The sequence below is a fragment of the Chanos chanos genome, chromosome 2, assembly GCF_902362185.1.
Source record: "Chanos chanos chromosome 2, fChaCha1.1, whole genome shotgun sequence".
Lineage (NCBI taxonomy): Eukaryota > Metazoa > Chordata > Actinopteri > Gonorynchiformes > Chanidae > Chanos > Chanos chanos.
The window spans coordinates 32,341,664-32,364,679 of NC_044496.1; the positions used below are offsets into that span (position 1 = coordinate 32,341,664).

At 39.8% G+C, this 23,016-nt stretch overlaps 1 protein-coding gene across 1 annotated transcript in view; it reads left to right on the plus strand.

Annotated features, from left to right (window-relative positions):
- Positions 1-23,016, plus strand: part of lipia (lipase, member Ia) — a 39,457-nt gene that overhangs the window by 6,437 nt on the left and 10,004 nt on the right. Inside the window, exons 2-10 of the mRNA XM_030766404.1 lie at positions 7,730-7,897; positions 9,449-9,512; positions 10,561-10,931; positions 11,291-11,399; positions 11,556-11,657; positions 17,400-17,489; positions 18,717-18,884; positions 20,771-20,860; positions 21,123-21,231. Of these exons, the coding sequence (XP_030622264.1) occupies positions 7,838-7,897; positions 9,449-9,512; positions 10,561-10,931; positions 11,291-11,399; positions 11,556-11,657; positions 17,400-17,489; positions 18,717-18,884; positions 20,771-20,860; positions 21,123-21,231 (1,163 nt within the window). The 5' untranslated portion in view covers positions 7,730-7,837. The remainder of the gene's footprint in view (positions 1-7,729; positions 7,898-9,448; positions 9,513-10,560; positions 10,932-11,290; positions 11,400-11,555; positions 11,658-17,399; positions 17,490-18,716; positions 18,885-20,770; positions 20,861-21,122; positions 21,232-23,016) is intronic.

Consider the following 23,016-nt stretch of genomic DNA (forward strand, 5'->3'; position numbering starts at 1 on the left):
TCGCACTTTCGGATGCGTAGGACTACAGTTGAAGTAAGGATTTAGACATAGGCCTGTATTAAAATGTTTAAAATCTTTAAGCCTAATTGTAGATGCTGAAGTTAAGAACAGGTGACTGATAGTTGAAAATACTGTTACTCTTTTTGAGTTACTTTACTTCAGTGCAATATAATACAAGGATGCATTAAAATGCATTACGCTAGCTACAGCCTTTGGTTTATTTCAGAAACTTTATCAAGAGATAGCACCACATCTCAACCAACACACTGAACCCACCATTGAAATGCGAATTCTTTCAACACTCTGGTTGCTGGCAAACAAAAAGTCCTTTCGAGGGGTGGCTGATCGGTTTGGGGTCAGAAAAGGCAGTTTGCACCACTATTTCATTCAGATAGTTGAAAACCTTACTGCACTGATCCCAAAATACATCTGCTGGCCATCACCTGAGCAGTACCCACTTGTAGCAGAGAGGTTTGAAAGAAAGGGCGGCTTCCCAGGCGTCATTGGATGTATTGATGGCACCTATATACCCATCAAAGGTCCACCAGCACACAGGGATGCTTTTATTAACAGAAAGGGACATGCGAGTATTCAACTGCAGGCAGTGTGCGACAGCCAGTTGTGCTTCACACACATTCATACTGGCACCACTGGATCAGTGCATGACTTGCGCGTGTACAGAAACAGCGACCTAAAGGCAATGCTGAATGCCTACCCTCTCCCTGCCCAGTGCCATCTATTAGGTGATTCAGCCTACCCTCTAGAGACCAACCTGCTTGTCCCTTACGGGGACAATGGTCATCTGACAGAGCGCCAAAAGAGATTAAACAATGTACATAGCTCAACAAGAGTCCACATTGAGTGTGCATTTGGGCTCTTAAAATGCAAGTGGAGACGACTGCACTTCCTTGATATGGCACTACTAAAAACTATTCCAAAAGTCATAGCCAGAACGTGCGTCCTACACAGTTTTATTCTGATCAGTGAGGGAGATGAAGATAATGTCGACCTAACAGCTGATGTGAGCGCTGACCCTGCAGATGTTGCCGTTCCCACTGAAGATAACACTAGGGTAGCACAGAGGAGAGCAGCAGAGCAAAAGAGAGAAGAAATTGCTGCAGTTGTATAAAATAAACGTTGTAATGCCAAGAATACTCACTAGTTACAACAATGCATAAATAAATAAATAATAAATATATAATAACTGTTACTATGAATTTATAAAAATAGCTCAGCCTATTAATACATTAATAGATGATACATTTAACTAAACTAAATGATTGCAATAAAACGTTTTATTTTTCAGCCATGCATGCAAGTGCAGCAGTGAACTGTCTTAAAATGTCATTTCTTTCTTTTTGAATCTCTGTTGTTTGTTTCTGAAGTTTTATAATTTCATCTAATCTTTCAGTGTTTTTTTCACAGCATCTTCTTTGAGCCCTGTCCTTATCAACTTCCATTATGTGACTTGTTGGGTCAGAGGGTGACTGCACCCAGGGCTGGATTAACATGGTCAGGGGCCCCTAGGCTACAAGCTGCTGTGGGCCCCCAACCCCCCCCCCCCCAACACCCCCGTTCCCGGTCCCCCGTCTGCCCGTCCCTCGTCCGCCCACCTTAGGCTACATCTATTTCATCTAGCTAGATAGATAGATAGATAGATAGATAGATAGATAGATAGCCCTAGATAGATAGATAGGCCTAGATAGATAGATAGATAGATAGATATTTTTTGTTTTGTTTTTTGTTGTTTTTGTGTGTTTTTTTGTTGTTTTTATTTTATTTTATTTTTTTTTATATTATTATTTTTTTTTTTTCAAACTATTTTAAACTATTAAACTCTGGTCTTTTGGGCCAGTGAAACAGAACAGCTAAAACTCAAGGAATTGACAACTTATCACACCTAATGCAACTGAATATTTGAATGTACATGTATGATATATGTAGGCCAGATATAATGAAAGATATTGAAGACAGGGTAAAGAAAACTAATGATCAACAACAACCAGTGAGCCTATAATTCTTAAAAGTTTGCCCTCCTAGCTTTTCTTGCAGAAAAGTCATCAATTAGACTTGAAAAATCTAATGAACGCAGAATGTCACTCTCAAGAGACATGAGTGTCAGGTGATTCAATCTGCATTGGCCCATGGTGGATCTCAGTCTACTTTTAACCAACCCCAGTTTAGAAAAAGACCGCTCTCCACTGGCATTAGTCACGGGCAAAGTGAGATAGAGCCGTAGGGCAATGTCAACATTTGGGAACACCGGCAGCAAGTTCCTTGCTCTCAAAACCTGGAGTAGAGCTCGAGCTGAGGTACCCTGGTTTGGCATGTCAGTAACTAACATTCTGAACTGCACAAGCTCTTCCACCAGATCTGCTTCAAGATCACCAGAATATAGTTTCTGGAGCTCACAGGCATCCCTGCGAAGATCTGCCAAGGGCATCGACACGATATTATTCAAAAACCCGAATGTTTGGTTCATGGCTTTGTATGCCGCATATCTCCGATCTAATTCTGCAACAAGACGGTCTACTATTGCAAGGAACACCCTTGTTCTGAACGCGTCACGACCCGATATCTCTTGCTCGGGCTCAGTGGATTCGTCGTATTGTCTCTTCCTTTTTCTCTGCCTATGTGTTTTGTAATCTTGAGAGACGGTTGGAGACATGTTTTTTGCATCCCTCTCCAATTGATCAAAATCATCTCGTAGGCTGGCCACATAACCTCTCAATGAGCAGACCAGCTCAACAGCATTGCATAAATCCAATTCCACTGACTGCAAAGCAACACTCGTTTTGTTGAAACGTTGCAAAATGTTGTTCCACAGATTACACAGAAACGCATTCTCCAATTCATCCATCTTCGAATTGTATGTTGCAGCTTCACGCTGTGTTGTTACATTTTGACAAGGGTCTGTACTCAATTTCAACAGGGACTCCTGAATGTTGCCGTAATTTTGGTGAAGCGCTTTGGTTGCCGATGCGTGTGCAGACCATCTCGTATCGGAGAGACTTTTAAGAGTCTTGATCCGAGCGTTGTCATTAGGTGCCAGACCAGCTGTTATTGTCTGCCAACGAGATGTGGATTTGGACGCAAAGTTAAAAAGTGTCTGAACTAAAGAGAAAAAAGCATCTGTCTCAAAGCAGCTGTTGACACTGTTGATCCCAACTAAATTCAAAGTGTGGGCGGCACAAGGTACCCATTCAGCCAGAGGGTTAATCTGTCGGATTCGTGCTTGGAGGCCACTGTATGTGCCAGACATATTTGCAGCATTGTCATAACACTGGCCTCTACAGTTATTAATGTCAAGCTGCATGTCAGTCAACACGCCAAGAACAGCTTGGAAAAGTGATTCTCCGGAGTGAGACTGAATTGGAAGAAATTTCACGAATCGCTCTGCAATACGCCCATCCGTTGACACATAGCATATAATGAATGTCAGCTGATCTGTGTGCGCAACATCTGGAGTTGAATCAACACTGATCGAGAAGTACTTAGCCCCTTTTATTTGGCTGATAATTTCCTTAAGAACTCTCTCTCCCATCAGTTCGATAAACTCCAGACACGTTGTTGACGAAAGGTAAGATGGTACACCCCTGCCAGCATTGCCATATTTTTCGATGTGCATTTTCAGAAAGGGGTCGAATTCGCTAACCACTTCCAGCGTTCCCATAAAGTTGCCATTGTCCAACCTGCCAAAGATTTCACTATCCCCTCTGAAAGGCAGTCCACGCTCCGCTAAATGTCTGACAACCACGACCACTCTCCTCAAAACTTCCCTCCAGTACTCGCACTCACTGTCGAACTGGGTTCTCAGCTCATGGTCAATGCACCCAACATTAGCAGACCGTTTAAGATAAACCATCATTGCGTCTCTGTGGCACTTTGACCCTTCATGTTCAGACAAGCGCAAGTAAGCATTTTTCCAATCGCTGTACCCATACGTCAGCGGACAGTTTGTACCGAATAACTTGCACGCAAAACAGAAAATTGTACCCTTTGACGGAGAGTAGAGGAGCCACTCTCTCTGCACAAATTCCCCATTGCTAAGCTTACGTGAGAATAACGATTTGGAAAAATACCTCTTCTGCTGTTTGTGGATCCTCTCTGATGCAGCATTATTAGCGTCTTTGTTACGGCACTTATCAGGTCCCATTCGTAACCAGTATTTCCTAGCACACTCATCTATTTCACCCCAAAAGCCAGGATCTGAATTTAAGTTAGCATCAACTTGGCTCTGTCCCGCCGGCACATCACAGGCAGCCGCCTGATCAGATACGCTAGCGTTGCACGAGTTCGAATCAAAGGGGGGATCCACATGTTGCATTTCGGTGGAATTAGATGCTTGAGTGATACTTTCGGGATCGGGAATATCAGTGTCGTCGTCTCTGTGTGTGTGTGTGCTTGTGTTTGGGTAACTAGTTGCTGGGGCATCCAGGAATAGGACGGGGTGGTCAGAAAGGGATGGTCCCTCGCCCTCATCAGAGCTAGCCTCAGCTGCTAAAGATGAGCATGGCTCCAGTGCATCCACGCTAGCTAGCGTGGATGCACTGGAGCCATGCTCACTTGCCGACTGGCATTTACTCGGTTTAAAAAATCCGGTCAGTTTCGGCATATTGCTCAAGAGAGCTTGGCCTCGTTGGGCTTTTTGCCGCTGCGCTTTGCGCTTTTGGGCACCGCTTTCGTATTTTCTTTCGCTCATAAGTACTGTCGCTGTTCAACTACAGACTGACACAGTACGTGACGCCTAACGTTTATATATGAAAGGCGGATTCCCCATAACCAATCAGTGTCCGGTTATTTAAATATTCATTTTGCGTCAATGAATAATACGTTTTTGTTTCTTTTGACCAATTGGGGGCCCCCTATGCGGCGGGGGCGTGATTTTGAGCTAATGAATATGATATATATTTTTTTCTTTTGACCAATCGGGGGCCCCCTCCGAGGCGCGGGGGCGTGGGGGCCCCTAGGCTTAAGCCATATGAAGCCTGTGCGGTGATCCGGGCGTGACTGCACCACACTTAAAACAGGTGTGCATGACACTGGTCGTTGCTGCGGATTCACAACACCAGATTGATTGGCAATGCCATGGGATGTTGCTGAGGGGGTCACGGATGGGGTTGCCAGGGAAGTGTGGCTAGATGTAGTTGCCTGATTTTGGGGGGCTGTGAGTGGTGGCAGTGAGGAGACAACAGCAATGGGTGTCATGGCTGGATCCCCTGCAAAAAGTTCATCCAGGAGCTGGAAGAACTCCCACTTCTGCCGACCCTGTCCCGTCCTCTGGTGACCATCAAGGATGGTTTTATATCTATACATTAACAAAAAAATGCACACAAAACAATGCAGGGGCATAACTAAGAATCATTCCCAATTAAGCTTATGACCAATCCACTCAATTTTAATTACACACATCCTATTATGAAATTGGACAGCTCCATGTGTTGTACAGAACTTGCATTCATCTGCTTACCTGTGCTTGAGATTCCTCCACTTATTGTCACACATCTGCCAAGTAATGTTGTAACCCTTGCCCCTCAGGATCTCAGCCACCATCTATCAGATTTGCTTCCGCCTTATGACCGGGCTCTCAAATTTCTCTCTTAGAGATCTCCAAGATTCAGTTAAAAGTAGCACTGCAGCATGGGACCAATTATCTACATTACACAGTAAACAAATGATAAGGCAGCATAATGGATAACTTACAACTTATTGATGATCTCGAATAGGCTGACATTAATAAGAGCTAGCAAATGTTTACTTACTAATAGCATTTGACTCATCTACTGCAACTATGTTGCCCATCACCACGTCCTCTGGCTGGCTGAAGTCCTCTAAAGTTACAGGGAAAAAAATTAGTAACTGTGATGTGTACTGTGTAGTTATCCTGTTGCTGTATGTTGTTACAGTATAACGTTAACTTGTACTGAGTTGCTAGCGAGCGTTGTGTAGGTCAGCATATATGGGTATACACAGACGACATTAATCATCTAGGTTACTAATAACAACCATTTCAAAATCATTTCAAAATTTATATACTTAACGCTTTAGCTGTATGTGAGTTAGCCTAAATTAACAACCAGAGAGAGCAATCGCTTGGCTAATGCTAAGGATTGATAACGATAGCATACAATCATTGATCGCTGTTTAGGTACATTAAGCCACGTTAAGCGTTTTTCATGTTAGAATGTCCCCAAAAAAGAGGCTTTCAGAAAGAGTATCAACGTAACTGACAGTTAGACAAGTTAACCACTTGTATTATTGTAAGAGGATTAAATAAAATCGAACACTTACGGATATTTTCCGTGATAACTCCCATCTGGGCACACATCTCTCTTAGTCCAGCGTCCATTTCTATTCGCCGAGAACTACCTCTTCAAACTGTTTGTGTGTGTTCGCAAACGTTCACAGTGAACTCAAAGTAAACGGAAAACCGTTCAAAAATGTTCACAATCATTTGCCTCTGTTTGCCGAATTTGAAAGCACCTCAGGTCTCAAATCTAAGAGAATAAGAACTGAGACCTTGTTTGCAGCAGCACTGAGTCTAAGATCATTGACTATTTTTGTTAGAGTGGTCTCTGCACTGTAATTAGATCTAAAAGCTGACTGGAACTTCCCTAAAATATTGTTATTTAAAAACAGCTTTAAGTGATTAAAAACGACTTTTTTTAAAAGTATCTTCCTCATGAAGGTTAAGTTGGATATAGGCATGTAATTACTTAGTACACTATGGTCTAGATTTGGTTTCTTCAACAGCGGTTTCACAACATAAGTTTTAAATGTGTTGGGAAATATACCAAGATAGAGATACTATTAAAGACATTTTTTAAGAATTTAGTGGGAACAGGGTCAAGACAGCAAGTTGATGGTTTACACTATCTTACAGACTTCTGCTTCATCTGCTTCAGTGATGCTACTAAAGTTCCTCATAATTGCTTATTGCAGAGCAGATCATATGGGTAGAAGTAGTGTCAGTAGTAGCGGTAGTAGTATTAGAACACTTTTTGTCAAAGTTTCTGCATAGATAGATAGATAGATAGATATAGATATTATAACTATGAGAGTATAGTATACTGTGTCATAGATATCGCCCCAAAAGCTTTGGCCTTGTGTCCCAAAGCAATGTCATTTAATGTCAGTTAATTATTAAGATTTAAATGAATACACCAGGGAACACATTTTATTTTGTGGAAATGACATGAACATTGTGGGGAAATTGGTAACTTACGAGATGTGAGTACAATGATTTGTCGCTAGATGGCACCAGTTCTCTGAGGACTGACAGGTTGCCTCACAACAGGAAAAAGAGAACTATACACGTTCTCTCTCGACAGCGCTGGATATAACAATTGCTTTCAAACTTCCAGTTGTCCTGTGTCTGAGCAAAAGACAGGTGTGCCAGAAAGTACAAAATAAATCTAAAGAAGGACAGTGCTAAAGAAAATACAGGGCAGATCCTCTCTGGCATTGCTATCACTCCAGCTACACCCCTCTAATTTTACTGAGTGCAGATGAAATTTGCACCTTCTTTCTGTAGAATTCTTTTCTGAGAAATTAGGTAATGTCACCCTGTTACAGATCAGTAATGACACAAGCAACATGCCGGGCCAGGATTTCAGCAGCATGACAGCCAGAGATACTTGTCCAAGTGACAAGACTAGGACCTGTTAAATTTCTGTCAGTAACAGGTAATGGAGTAAAGATCAGATTACGTGTGTTTGCTCACTCACAGGTTGGCCCTGAGGGAAAGAGGAGTGGCTGGACTCACCACAAACAAGGAGGTGCTCTGCTGGACGATCCATTGTCGTTCCTCCATCCACTTCCTGAAGTTTTTTCAAGCATGAACTTTGTACGTAGCAGAGATTTTCACAGCTGGAAATCTGTATGTGCAACCATGATGGTAAGACGCCATTTGTCTGTTTCTGTCTCCCTTGTTCTCTGTTCTCTGCTTCTCACTGTATCTTCCTAATTCATATATTTCAGATGTTCCTTTCTGTCACCGTTCATGCTTTTCTGATGTGAACTACTGCTGGTGGAGTATGGTGGGGGAATTTTGCTGGGTCTAGTTTAAAAATAATGCAGCTTGAAAGGGTTTCATTTAGGTTTATTTTTTTAAACATATTTACTTGTTTATTTTTTGGGTGATGGCTAGATTGAGATATTGACAGAGGTATGTGTGTGGCGTTACTGAGTGTATGCAGCTGGCCTTTGCTACACGCAATTCACATTACAGTTTCTGTTGTTGTGGGTGGAATGCTGCTGGGAATCATGTTCTGCTAAATAGAGAGATCAAGCCCAGGAACCAGTCTGTCCTCCTGCAGTGTCAGTCATGCACCAACCTGTCAAAACACTTCACACTTCACACTTCAATGTTTCTGCCAACCCATTCTCACATACACACACTGAAATTAGTATAACGAAGAGGGTTAATAGTACGGAAAAGAAGGTTTAAAACACTGAGTAAAATAAATTTAAATTGCATATCCACAAAAGTAATTTCTGCATATTAATAATTTTTGTTATACAGGACTTAAATGCAATTTTTGCAAGGTATTTGGTATCAGGAAGACTGGTGGGCCAACTGTGCACTGACATCAAATGGGCCACTGTATTTTTAACACATTTGCCTCAAATTAATTGGTGTTGTGGTTTTAAAACACAGATGACATTTCTTTTTCATATTCAATTCCAGTTGAGCTCTTTATTATAAGGTCATTTTATGTCATTAATTACAAACCTCCACATTTTTTGTTCAACAAAAATGCCCCATCAAAAGAAAAAAATTGTGCAATGCAGTATGAGTTGTATATGCTCTACGTCATTAAGGTAAAGTCACATATTATATATATATGAATATGAAAGTACAATTACATTTCCGACTATTTTTTAAGTTTTAGTTGTTAGCTTCGCTACTCAGTGATATTTTTTTGTCAGTTCCTTCATTTTCATACATGGCTTTGGTGCGGCAGTTCTCTTTTTGTGCTTCATGAAAGCATCTGCTAAAACAATTTTAAGAACAAAATAAGAACAAAGGATAAGTTTTAGTGTAGTGCAGGAACTTGAACAAAAACATGAAATGATGTTGTTGGTCATGGAACCAACATTTCCAAACTTGACAACTGCCAAATTGTTCATTGTATGCAGGAGACTTACTGACGTTGGTACACAGGGGCACTCTAGGTTCTCTCTCAAAGGGATATAGGGTTTGTTTGGAGTCATGCGATACTGAATGGCTTTAGGTTCTCTCTCAAGGGGATATAGGATTTGTTTGGGATTATGTGATATTGAATGACTTTGTTCCTGTCAGTGATACCACTGGACATTTGGAGAATTTGATTTTTTTTTTTTTTTTTGAGTTTTCAGGTGGTATTATGACATAGTTTTCATAGAAAACTACTTCACTCATTTTCTCTTTTAGTGTGTGTGATTTAGTCCTGTTATTTCATTGCAGGAATGTGGGCAATTGCTATGGTGGCTCCTTGGTACGACGCTTCTGTCTTTGGAACTATGCAGAGGTAAAGGTGGCCATACAACCATCTCTCTCACTCTCTCTCTCTCTCTCTCTCTCTCTCTCTCACTCTCTCTCTCTTCTGCATTATGGGGTGTATAATGTTCTTCTTTTTTTTTTTAATCGCTTTGTGTATAATGTGGTACAAAGATGATCTGTGACTATGGCTAAAACAAGTCTACCTAGAATTCAAATCCACAGCAGCAGCGCTGCAGCACTGGCTCAGTAATAGCAGGAACACTGCAGTTCCCATCATTTGAGTTTGATTCTTGAATGTGATGTTTGACACATGGTGTTACCTTGAACAAGACTGTAGAGGCAGATATGAATGTTTTGGGTATGACCGTTAAGTAACCACAGAAACATAAACTAACTCAGGTGATAAAAGAGGGGAAGAACTTAACTACTCTGCATTGCAGCCCATCGTAATGTTGGAAATTCTTATTATTTCTGCTTTTCATGAGTCAGACTTTTCCTCAGAAGTTTCATTTCTCTGTGTGTGTATATGTGTGTGTGTGTGTGTGTGTGTGTGTATGTGTGCGCATTTGATTAACATTGCAAGTCATCATATAAAACCCCCACATGATCACAAGATGAACGTTAAATATTACTTTCCCAGAGCCCAAACCACTGTCTTCCTCTTTTTGTACAGTTTCCACCGTCTGAAGACAAAAAAAAACATTTCCACTGAGGAAAGTTTATAAGATGAAGGGTATAATAAAGGGAATGGACTGTTATAAGGTGATAAGAGAGAATCTGGTGACATACACAACCAGCATGTTGCAGGCATGTTGTCATCAGTGCCAAAATGGCTTTTTCAGTCTGTCTGAATATTGCTTTGCAGCTTGTTTCATAAAAGCTATGCTTAGCTAACACTGGCAAACTTGCATAGTGAACATGATGACTGGAAGCCTTCAGTTAGATCACATTTAATTTGTTTGGTATGTTACAGTCTTAGCTGACTGTACTCATGAAATCCTTCACAAAAACATTGACTTTCTCTCTCTCCCTCTCTTTCTCTTTCTCTTTTGTCTTATTCTGCTTCTTTCCCACAGCTCAGATGTGTGATGACTTCACAGAGCTGAGCATCCATCACTCCATCATAGGGACGAAACTACAGGTGAAGTTGCTGCTGTATACACGTGCTAATGGGAGCTGTGGTCAAGCCCTTTCCCACAATGATCCATCAATCCACCACCAGCTCAACACGAGCAGGCCAACCACTTTCATTGTCCACGGATATCGACCCACCGGGTCCCCTCCTGTGTGGATGACTGAATTTGTAGAACTACTGCTAGCACGTGGGGACATGAATGTTATTGTTGTGGACTGGAACCATGGAGCTACAACCATCAACTACCTTAAAGCTGTGGAAAACACACGTTTAGCTGCTAAAAACATCACGGCTTTCATCCAAAAATTGCAGGTATGAACACTATATAGCTCACCTGACCCCATCTGTATGGCACTACTGGACATGGATGTGGACAACAGAGGGTCTACACTGTTGTCTGGAGAGAGGGTATATGTTGTTGTCTGGAGAGAGTGTGTATGTTGTTTTCTAGAAAAATTCTTTACCACATTACAATTATTCTTTGCTGCTTTGAACAGTCTTATAAAATTTTGGCAGCTGTAATGCTAGTTTCATGTTTAACAGGACACAGGGAGATTGTAGCCCAGAGACATAATTGTCTTCTCATTTCCATCTTGTTGTTTGTTGTTTGTCTTCTGTTTGACCCTCTATGTCATAATGTCATAATGTGTGTGTGTGTGTCTCCAATGTAGAAGCTTGGGGCTTCTCTCAGCTCCATTCATATGATTGGAATCAGCCTTGGAGCTCACATTTCTGGTTTTGTAGGAGCCAGTCTTAACGGAGACATTGGCAGAATTACTGGTAGAGTTCATTCAGCTACTCCTTTAAACATAACAATGAACCATTTCTGGATGGGTTATTGTGGATATTACTGTTGTATATGTGAAATGGAATGAACAAACGTACCTTTTCTCTGATGAATATAAATATTAAGAAGTTGTTGCTCTTATGATTTAGCACTGGACCCAGCGGGACCCCAGTTCAGAGATGCGCCTATTGATGAGCGACTGGACTCTGGTGATGCTCAATTTGTGGATGTCCTACACACTGATGTGGATGGTAAGTGCTGATTGGTCACAATTGGATTCTATGAAACATTGTGATTTTCTGCATGTGACAATGGGCCTCATCCACCAATATCTTCCTAAGTTTTTTCTTAAATTTGTTCTTGAAAGAGGTCCTAAGAAAAAGTCTATGTCAGATTCACGACATGTTCCTAAACCACAGAATTGTTTGCACCTTTGTTCTTATAATGATTAATCCCATTGTCCTCGTAAGTTGAAAGCACATGCAAGTTGTTCCTAATTAGCATGGGTAAACACCCCATCAATCCCCATAAAAGGGCATAAGACTGCAGGACCGTGTGCACACACAGAATTCTATGGAGGCCCATTTCAGCAACATTAAAAAAAAAAAAAAAGTTTGCTTAATTGCGACTTTATTTCTCAAAACTCCGACTTTTTATCGCAATTTCGAATTTTTATCTATAAATTCCGACATTATTTCTCACAATTCTGACTTTTTTTCTGTGAATTCTGGCTTTATCTCTTGTGATTCTAAGTTCTTTTCTAACAACCGACAAGTACCTGGAGTTATCATTTCTGCTCCTGCTTTAATGGTTCAATGCAATGCACATACAACAGCAGACAGGAGCAAAGGCTCCAATGGCTGCGTCCATTCTGTCCATGAATTTTAATATTTATCTATATGAATAAAAGTAAAACTGACTGATTGTCACACACCCGCTTTTCAACCTGTCTGGTTTCAGATGGGATAACCCATAAGTAGTGTATGTAAAACTGTTCACTTATAAGTCTCCATCAACTGTTATATTCTCATATTGCTTTTTTGTTCATTGCACAAAAGTATGAATAACTAGAAGGGCACTCGTAGAGCGCAGACCTCCACCAAGACCAACAGTCCAGTCTTTTAGTTGTGGCTCGGCACACCATTCTTTGTAATTACAAAGGGTTCGCCCATGCGCGACAATCTCAGTTCATTTTGCCATAACACCCTTGTTACGAAAGTGGAAAATAATATGTGGACCCACCCTGTGACTCGGATCCGCTCCAAAATTTATTGGGTTCTTTCATGGCCCACGCTACATCATTCCACCCAGTTTCATGAAAATCGGCTGACAGTTTTTCCGTAATCCTGCTGACAAATGGACAGACAAACCAACAAACCAACTACCTGCACAGAAAACATCCTTGGCAGAGGTAAATATGCACTACATTCTGGAGTGTTGCATGACGTATTAGTGTTCATTTATTTTAAAAGACTGCTTTTTAAAATAATGAAAATAATAACTGAAAATATTATAAATGATAAATATTATTGTAATTTAAATCCTATAACATATATAACAAGTAGAACTGAAGAAAACGCAATAAACAATTATTTTGCACAAACATGTCAGCACGCAAATGTGCATAAGAGTGCTCTTCAGTATGCGTAGATTCTGTTCTTACCTAAGAACAAATCCCAGATAAGAGAACATTGGTGAATGTCAGAAAACTGCATAAGTAGTGTAGGTTCCAATGAATGTAGCCTTAGTTTGACGCTCTACCGTCTCCGTTCGTCCATGTGAACATCCAATAATTTATCCACTAGACCACTCAGTATTGTTTAACTGTTTACTTCGACATACACACAAAAAAAAAAATATTTTACAGACCATTGTTCATTGCAAGGTTATCGAAACCAATGGACAAGATTCAAAAGAGCAAAATTAATGAGAAAAAGAGACCGAGAGAGGTCAAAAAACTGTGTGGCTCCATTCTGTCTTGCCTGACGCCCCCCCTCTCTCGAGAGTAACAAACCGCAATTAAAGGTACATGTGATTACCACAACGAAGGGATCAATAGCCTATTCCCCAAATATCACAAATGAAGTCTTGTGCATTTGAATCAGTCATATGCCTGTTAAGTGCAAAAAATCAAACAATTAACTTATTGGACTGCTGTAAATATAAAATGTAAATAAATCAGCTTGTAAATAATGCCAATATTGTAAATAGCCCTTCCAATTTCTACTAAATCAATGAACTAAATAAATCATTACTGTCTCAAATATTAACTTAAATTATTGTATGCTAATTAATCAGATATTCATATTTTGTCCAAAAACTGCATTTAGGCTCCTACAAGTAGGTTTGAAGAACAAATTTCTTCGTAAGAATGGTTTGTGAATGAGGCCCAATGTTCTTTTAAAGGGTTTAAGTGATGGGGTCAATGTCTAGGTCTTGTTTTCCTTTCTTCATTTTTTTCATGGCACTGACTACTAACCAAGAAAATATATGAATGGAGAGAACTGGCTGTGAATGCAGAGAGATGGGTAGTATATTAATGCTGGGAAAATATGTTGGATTGGTTGCTGTAATGCAAAGATATGGGTTGTACATTAACCATACAATAGATGAATTGGTCATAATAATGCAGAGAGATGGGTAATATGTCAATGCCAGTATAGGCTTTTGGATATGTTGCTATAATGCACAGAGATAGGTACTATGCTGATCCTGTGAAAGCTGTTAAGTCAGTTGTCGACATGTAGCACGATGAGTAATATGTTAATATGCCAAAATGCTGCTGAACTGGTAATTGTGGGATTGGTTGCTATTATCTAGACAGATGATATGTCCATGTTGATAAAAACTGTGTTATGGGATTGGATTGGACTGGACTGCAGTGCAAAAAGATGGTTAATATGGTAATGATAGTAAAAGCGCCCAGGTGCATTAAATTAATTCAGGAAAATGGGTAATATATTAAAGGTTGTAAAAACATCTGGATTGGTGGTTAATACAATGCAGAAATATGGGTAATAATGGTATAAGCTATTAGACTGTTTAGTACAAAGCAGAGAGATAGGTGAGATACTAAAGGTGGTGAAAGGTGCTGGACTGGTTGATACTTGGTTGGTTTTTATGATGTTGAGAGATTGGTAATATGTTAATGATGGTGGAGGTTATTGAGAGGAACAAAACATTAATGTGGGAAAAAGCTATAGGATTGGTTTATATTGGACGTGTGAGGTTTTGACAGACCAAGACCCAATTACAGACCCACTGGGTAGAATTAAGTTTATTCAAAAGAATCAAGAGGCAATCTCAAAACAGTGTCCAGTCCAAGGTCTAATCCAGAAAGCAAACAAATCCAAATCATTAGGCAAATGATTGGTCAAAAACAGGGTACAAACAAGGTCAAAGCCAGAGATCTACAGGGCAACCAAATGCAAAACGTTAGGCAAAACAGGTCCAGGTAAACACGGTCAAACTTACGAATCACAGAAGGCAAAACTCACACAGACAGGCAGAAGGAACAAAAGGTCACAATCTGACAAGGAACAGGTACAAACACAGGACTTAAATGCACAGAACAATTAACGGCAGAGACAGACTATTGGAGGAAACAAACCAGGTAATAATAGGGATCAGGTGGGGGGGCGGGGACAGGAGTACACAGGGACAAACAGAAGCACATGGCAATACCAAAATAAACAAAAGCACAAGGCATGACAATACACAGAATGGCCAGCAGAGCGGCCAAATTCCCCAATCCTGGCAGATGTACTGACAGACGTAGTACTTGTAGTACATAAAGCTGGATAATATGGTAATGATGGTAAAAGTTCTTGGATTGGCTAATGTTAGGTTGGGTTCTGTAATGCCTGTACTATGTTAATAATGGTCCAGACTACTGGACTGTGTAGCGACCTCGCCTCGTCCCTCGCCGGTTTCAGCCATTCCACGCTCAGCATTGCCGGTTTACTAAACACCGGTCTGATCACCCTCATTTTGCACACCTGCAGGCACTTTAGTTCTCTCTGATGCCTTTCACTATTTAAACCCCTCCACTGGATCAGTCAATGTGAAGTCTACACTTCCCATGTGTTTTCTGAGCCATGGTTTTGAGTAGTCGTGGTCCATAGTGTTTTGGCTGTCTGTTACCCTATTTTGTCAATCCTTCCTTGGACCCCTGATAACCTAGTTTTTGTTCTGCCTGCTGTTATTGTAATTTCTACATTTGTCATTAAAACGCCTGTGCAACCGCACTTGTGTCCAGCAATGTGATTCTCTCTGACAGACTGGTTGTGGAGATGCAGAGATTTTGGTAACATTGTAATGACAGAGTGAGTTATTGGATTTTTCTGCTGTACTACCCTGGAAAAAAAAAATTGAGCTTGCTCTACTAAAAAAAAATGAGGCAACTATTTGCATCAGCTTTGTAAGTAATCCTGATTTTTTTGTTGTTTTTGTTTGTGATATACTCAAATTTTTCTGTTTATCATTTAACCAGATCAGTAGAGCCAACTTGATTTGATCCTTTATCAACTGGCCATACTTGAAACTACTTGATTTTCCTATTCCAGGAATTTAATTCTTAAGTGTGGTTTACTTAATTCTAATTGTCAGTGACATATTCTATACAAGTTTGCTCTAGGCATGTTATTCAAGTTTAAAAATTATTTATTCAGTTAAAGCCTACTTAGATAAAATCGGAATGCAACTAGTTGCTTAACTTACATTTAATACACCTGGCTCAATACTGTGGTGAGCTGGGTTTTCTTTTGCAGTGATCACACTGCTTTTGCTCTCTTTAGCAATAACCCTTCCATTTAGCAACCGGGAAGTAACACATGTAACTTCCTGACAGGGGACTACCTCACTCATGAAGACAATTACATTCATGATACACAGACAAAATGAAACTATCACAAGAATTAACACAACACAAAGACTACTTCATGAACAATGCACATACACTTCTAAAAGACATAAAGGGAAACACAAACTGAACAATAAAGAGCTGGGGCAGAACAACAGTCCATCGCTCCAAGGCGTGCTAGGAAGCTCTGGCCATCCACCCCCCAACACGCTACAATACTTTCTTCCATACATCAGCTATTAAAAAGTACACAGTATGAAATCCACAAATTTATGCTTTATTGTGTACCATCATTGTTTTACATCAACCAGAGATGGTGCAACAGAAAACATTCTAATTTTACTGAGTACTTTTTGCTTTCAACAAAGACACTTCATCAACAACAAAAAAATCTATAATCTGCCTTGTATATAATTAAAACAAAAAAAAAAAGACAACATATTTATTTCTCAAATAACTGCTCAGGATTTTAACAGGCTACATGAATGGGCACCATTGAATGCACTCAAGATTAAACTTCAGTCCTCCTCACAAAGGTGGCTGTTCTGTTGAGTGCTCTGAGCATCACAGTTATATTTAAGTAAATGCAACATAATGGATATGAGTGGAAGAATACAACAATATAATTATGCTGAATTTATGTAGCTTCGTTTGTTCAGAGCAATATTCTCTAAATCATGTAAGGTAAACAAATGAAATTCACCCTTGATAATACAATAATAATGTAGAGTAGGAAATATAGATTTTTTTGTTCAAATCGAAGGGTTTTCTTTTTTGAATTTACTAACCCTTTGCATCATTTTTGTCAGTGTACAGAGAGAAAGGCGATATGTTAATGTTGGTAAAAGCTGCTGGATTGGTTGATGTTGGATTGGCTGATGTTGGATTGGTTAATGTTGGATTGGCTGATGTTGGATTAGTTAATGTTGGATTGGTTACTGTAATGTTCAGAGATGGGTAATATGTTACTGTTGGTAAAAGCTGTTGGATTTGTATGCAGAATCTCATTTCCCAGCTCAGTATTACATGTTAACTGAGTAGGACTGGCACCATCCTGTGACATTTGTATAATTTGGTCCAAGATGTGGGATGATACGGACAAACTTTTCTCACTGACTCTTTTCTGTCACAGCCCTGGGATATAGGGAGCCCATTGGTCACATTGATTTCTATGCCAATGGAGGAGCTGACCAGCCTGGCTGTCCACAGACGATCTTATCGGGTCAGTCACTTTTATCTCACCATCTTATTAAGAAACAGAGGGGTTTTGTCAACTTTTGATGGTTGCACACTTGCAACGTGCATGTAGAAGTTTAATTTGTCTGGTACAAACAATGAAGAAAAATTATAAATAAGTATGTATATCATTTTTCTTCATTGTTTGTACCAGACAAATTAAACTTATACATGGCCAACACAGAAATCTCAAGTTCACAGCTTTGCACAATGATGTGATTTATTGTTTTACTCAAAGTCAAAGTGATGGGCACCTTTTCCAAAAATACAGTGCACATGCAATTCACTGCCCATACTCATGATCATGATCCACAGAAACTGACTGATTGTAGACAACATAAAACAAAATAGAAATATGTTGGTCACCTTATATAAATATAAAATGGATATTAAATATGGTTTTCACAAGATGAAATGTTGACCTCTTGAATTGTTGATGCATAAATATACACGTATAGAAGTGTTTATATGCATGTATATACATATATGCACACACACAAAATATATATGCAAATTATATGTTCTACCAGTGACTGTCAGTTTCTTGGGTATGGTGCTCAAGGCTTAAGACTTGAAGGCTTGTCAGTAACTCTCAGTAGTAAAGGTTTGTCATGTACTCCTATAATTCACGTGCCATGAGTGATTACTCAGCTATTCCAACAAATGGTTTCATATTTTTTCCTGTGCCATTGTCATACTGTAAACTCAGTGCTCCATAGGAAACAGGCATGCAGCATATTACCTAATGATTGCATACATGACCTATAGATCAGTATCATAACTGTAGTTATCATTTGATTCTGTAATGTGTTTTCACTTTAAATAATTTAGAATGGACCAATTGTAATAAGGTGACCACTGTTAGTGATTTTTTTTTTGGCAATTTTTGTGATACAATTTTAGGCTGATGGTACAAAGTATGATATTTTTCAAACATGTTTCTGTTTAGATTGCTTTATTAACTGCTTTAAAAATGTCTGTTGTGAGAGATGCATTCCAGCAATGGAGAAAAACTGTCAACTTCTTCAAGCAACTTCAACTCATTAAGCTATTAAGGACTTTGCAGGCAAACTAACATTATAGCTTTTGAAAGTAATGTAAAAAATCAAGTTAATGAATGTGATGTACACATATGTAGTGACAAACTATCAATTCATTCCTCAGTGACCTGTCTTTTAATGTTTGCCTCATTCTTACATCTTGGCAATTGCAGGGACAGAATATTTTAAGTGTGACCACCAGAGGTCAGTGTTTCTTTATCTCAGCTCCTTGAACAAGACTTGCCCACTCATTTCCTACCCCTGTTCATCATATGTGGATTTTCTGAATGCCAAGTGCTTGGCCTGTGAGCACTTTAAACCATCTGGATGTCCTGTATTTGGTAAGTCCACACAGCCTACAAGGAGAGTCAGCTGCAGTTCTCCTTTCTCAGGGGCCCCCATGCCATTGATGCAAGGCAGCCCCATGCTAGTCAATATTCTGTTGTATGTCTGTAAGTGCCTGCATTCCTGGAATGCAAAGAGACTTTTCAGGGTGGTGCAGAGGGCCAAGACAGTTGTTGGCTACCCTCTGGACTGACAGTAAGGACGGATCCTGAATGGAGGACTGGCAGTAACGATAGAGGCAGATACTAAAATGGATGACTGGCAGTAATGACAGATACTAGAATGGATGACTGGCAGCAATGAGGACTGGCAGTATTGACTGGTTATCAGCTCTCTGAGACATCGGCACCTCATTGAAACATGACCAGTTATTTAACAAAGATGGTGCACCAGCACTGACCCTACAATTTACCATATTCCATTGGATTAGATAATCTAAAATTTGTAATACAGCATAGTAAACCTGCAAGGACTAATGTTTCATATGTTAATCTGGGATTCTACTTAAATGGAATACAGCCTCTCCCCTACTTACCACCTATGCGACTTACAACCATCCGTACATACGATCGGGAAAAAAGCCTGTATAAATTTTAAAAAAGAAAAGAAAGAAAAAACATATGTAAATATAAAAATTACGCTTAGTTGTATGTCCGCCAGTGCTAATGGCTGAGTGCGTATGATAGTGACTGTCAGACGATATCACGGCATTGTGTACATCACAGCTGTAAATTATTGCGATGGAGGCTTTATTTAGCTTTTGCTGGATTTAATGAATCACCATTAGGCAGCACACCAACATACATGTACCCCTCCCCAGAACTCCTGAGGTCATGTTGCCCCTATGTTTTCTGTCTTACTGTATATCACACAGTATATGTGCATTAGACTACCATATATGACAACAGCATCTCTCTCAGTTGCCATATGTATACGACTTCTATATGCCATGCTAACATATGTCCGACTTGCGTCTATTTTGAGATCCGACTGGTTGGTCCGAACTTAACTCGGACGCATGTCGGGGAATGGCTGTATTTATAATTTGTATAAAGTGAACTGTGTTACGCTCAGCCTAGGGGTTACTGAGCATAACATAAATGTGACTCCCCTCTTCCTACTCCCAATGATGACCTGTGCCAACGAATACAGTCCAAAATCTAAAGTGATTTATTTACAGAAGGTGGTAGGGATTAGCGTTGGGTGAGCGTGGCAAAAATAACAAACAAAACAATCTATAATATACAAACTAAATAACCAACTTCTTAAAAATAAAAGAAAAAGAAAATACAGAATTCTTCCCCAACATAAAAACAAGGGGAAAAAAAAGAACCAACAAAAACAGCCTCACACCCCTACAACTACCCGGACTGCTCACACAAAGACTATTTACAATATACACAATGAAAAATCAGCCAGATACTATGTACGACGAATATCAACCAAACAAACACACAGACTTACAACAGACTTAACATTGAATGTTAATCGGAAAATACATACAACGAGTTATCAAAAACACAGCAAGAGAGCACAATTAAATTGGGCCAAGAAAAACGGGGGCAACTGGCATTTGGAGCAGCGTCTTTTTAAAAACAACACCATCAGGCTCTGGGCCAATCCCTGACTGCCACCTGCAATTGAACACATAAAAGGAATAGAGAGACACACAGGGAAAACACACCAGACAGGAGAGGAAACCACATGCAGGCAGGGGGATACAAACAGCAGCACACAAAAAAGTAACACACACTTATGATTCAGGGTCATAACAACTGACATTGGTGTTGGGTTTATAATCTATTGAATTTGATTTGAGAATTTTTTTTACTGAGACAGGCAAGGAGAATCAGACACTGCCTCACTGCACTGCTTTCCGCAGGTTATGATGTCATCGCTTGGAAAGACACACTACCAAAACTTGGGCAGACAAAGGCATTTTTTACAACAAACGAAGCGTCTCCGTTCTGCAGTGAGTTGGATGTTAATTTTGTCAAGTTAAATTGCACATGACACTAAATACACTCTTAGTCTTGTTAGACTGGTCTTGTGTCTGGTTGACTACTCAAAAATGAAAGTTGATTAGAATGAGAACAAATAAGTTACCTCTGATTCAAGATGAAGCACTTCCCTAAACATTTCATGGAGTAATGATAATTACAGTCTAATTAATGTATAAATGATGTCCATGTTATAACAGTGTCATTAATAAGTGAGCCTCTCTCTTCATATAGAATTCATGTACAAAGTTGACATTTTGACCTGGAACCAGGAAACATGCTGGGGTTACATCACAGTCAAACTACACAGCAATGGACGACACACTGAAGCAAAAATTAACCAGTGAGTCTGTGAAATTTCTCTCCTCTTCTCTCACTCATCACTATAGACAAGTGGGATTGTTCTCCTGACGGTGAATGCAATAAGACAGGGGTTTTCAACTAGGGGTTTGTGAACCTCTGTGGGGGTCTTGGCGGAATCAAAGGGGGTTTGTGAAATTTGGAAACATCAATATCCAATTGAATACACTTATTTAAAATCTCAAGGGGGAGCTTGAGAAAAATCAGTGGAGTTGAAGCGACTCAGTTGAAAAAAAAGGTCAGGAACCCCCGCAATAAGTTATGGCCTTGTCCGTCGAGGTCATGTGGTTTTGTAGAGGTTTATTGAGCGGCTTTTGGTGGAAATCGTGTGGTTTAGTAGAGGTTTATTGAGAGGCTGTTGGTAGAAATTGTGGGGTTTAGTAGGAGATTATCGAGTGGCTGATGGTGGAAATCGTATGGTTTAGTGGAGGCTTATTGAGAGGCTGTTGGTAGGTCATTTGACATAGAAGAAATGATGAAGAAGATATGGGCTATAGGATTTCCTCAGGTTGCTGATACTCCATGATTCAAGAGATGATGATTTTACTTACATGCTTTAACCTGTCAACTATAACAGATTTTGCACAGGTTTTATACTGTCATGTGTTCTGTATAGGTTTTAGACAGTAATTAGTTCCACACAGGTTTTAGATCATTTGCGGCATTGAAAAGATTGGGTGCAAGGTTGCCACCATGTTCGACTGTGATTGGAAGTCCCACTTTGTGGTATAGTGTAACTGTCAAAGTGTTCTGATGAACATGTCAGTACTGTAGAGTGTGGGGTTTACAATGAAATACTGGCAGCTGTGGTTGCCAGTACTTCACCATGTTTTTACAGTGTCACTACCGTGATTTATTTCCACAGTTCATTATTCCATTCATTTTCTAAGCCGCTTGTCCTATTTGGGGTCGCGGGGGTGCTGGAGCCTATCCCAGCGCTCATTGGGCGAAAGGCGGTGAAACACCCTGGACAGATTGCCAGTGCATTGCAGGGCGGACACACAGACAAACACACTCACCCCTAGGGACAATTTAGTATCTCTAATTCACCTGACTTACATGTCTTTGCACTATGGGAGGAAACTGAAGCTCCCAGAGGAATCGAACCCAGGACAACTTACTTCCAGAGCTCTGCTCTAGTAGTGAGCAGTTTGATTCATTTTAGTGAACTGATTCTTTCAAACAGCTCGAGAAACTGAACCGGGTTTTTCTGGGTTTTCGAGTTTTGGTTCTTTTGCACTTCGGTATGTTTTTTCACTCGTTTCTTCAGCTTATGGCACTTGCTGAAGCTTTATGTGAATGCAAATTCCGGGTACAAATCTAGTGTTGTTAAAATAATTACTCAAACTCAATCTTCTTTGATAATGTTCCCTTTATATTTAAATTCATGTAAATTTACATACTCACATATATTTATTCAACAAGTCAGTTCAATGTACATGTCCTTAAAACTCTTTTTATTTATTTATTTTGAACGAACAGTGCTATTGTTTAATTGTTGAAAAAAAGTTTCTAATATCAAATTTTTAATATGGTAACATAAACCAATACGTTGCATTTATTAACTACACAAAAGTCTCTATTTCATTGCACAAAAGCCAGTCCCTCCAGGATGTCGCGATCACAACAATTAACGCAAATTCAACCAATCCCTGTGAATTCTGCGCGCCCCTGCAATTTTGTCCAACCACTGCAACTTCTCTGCAAATTTGACCAATCATTGTAGTTTTCCGTGAATTTCACCAACCATAGCAGTCCCTCGCGCAAA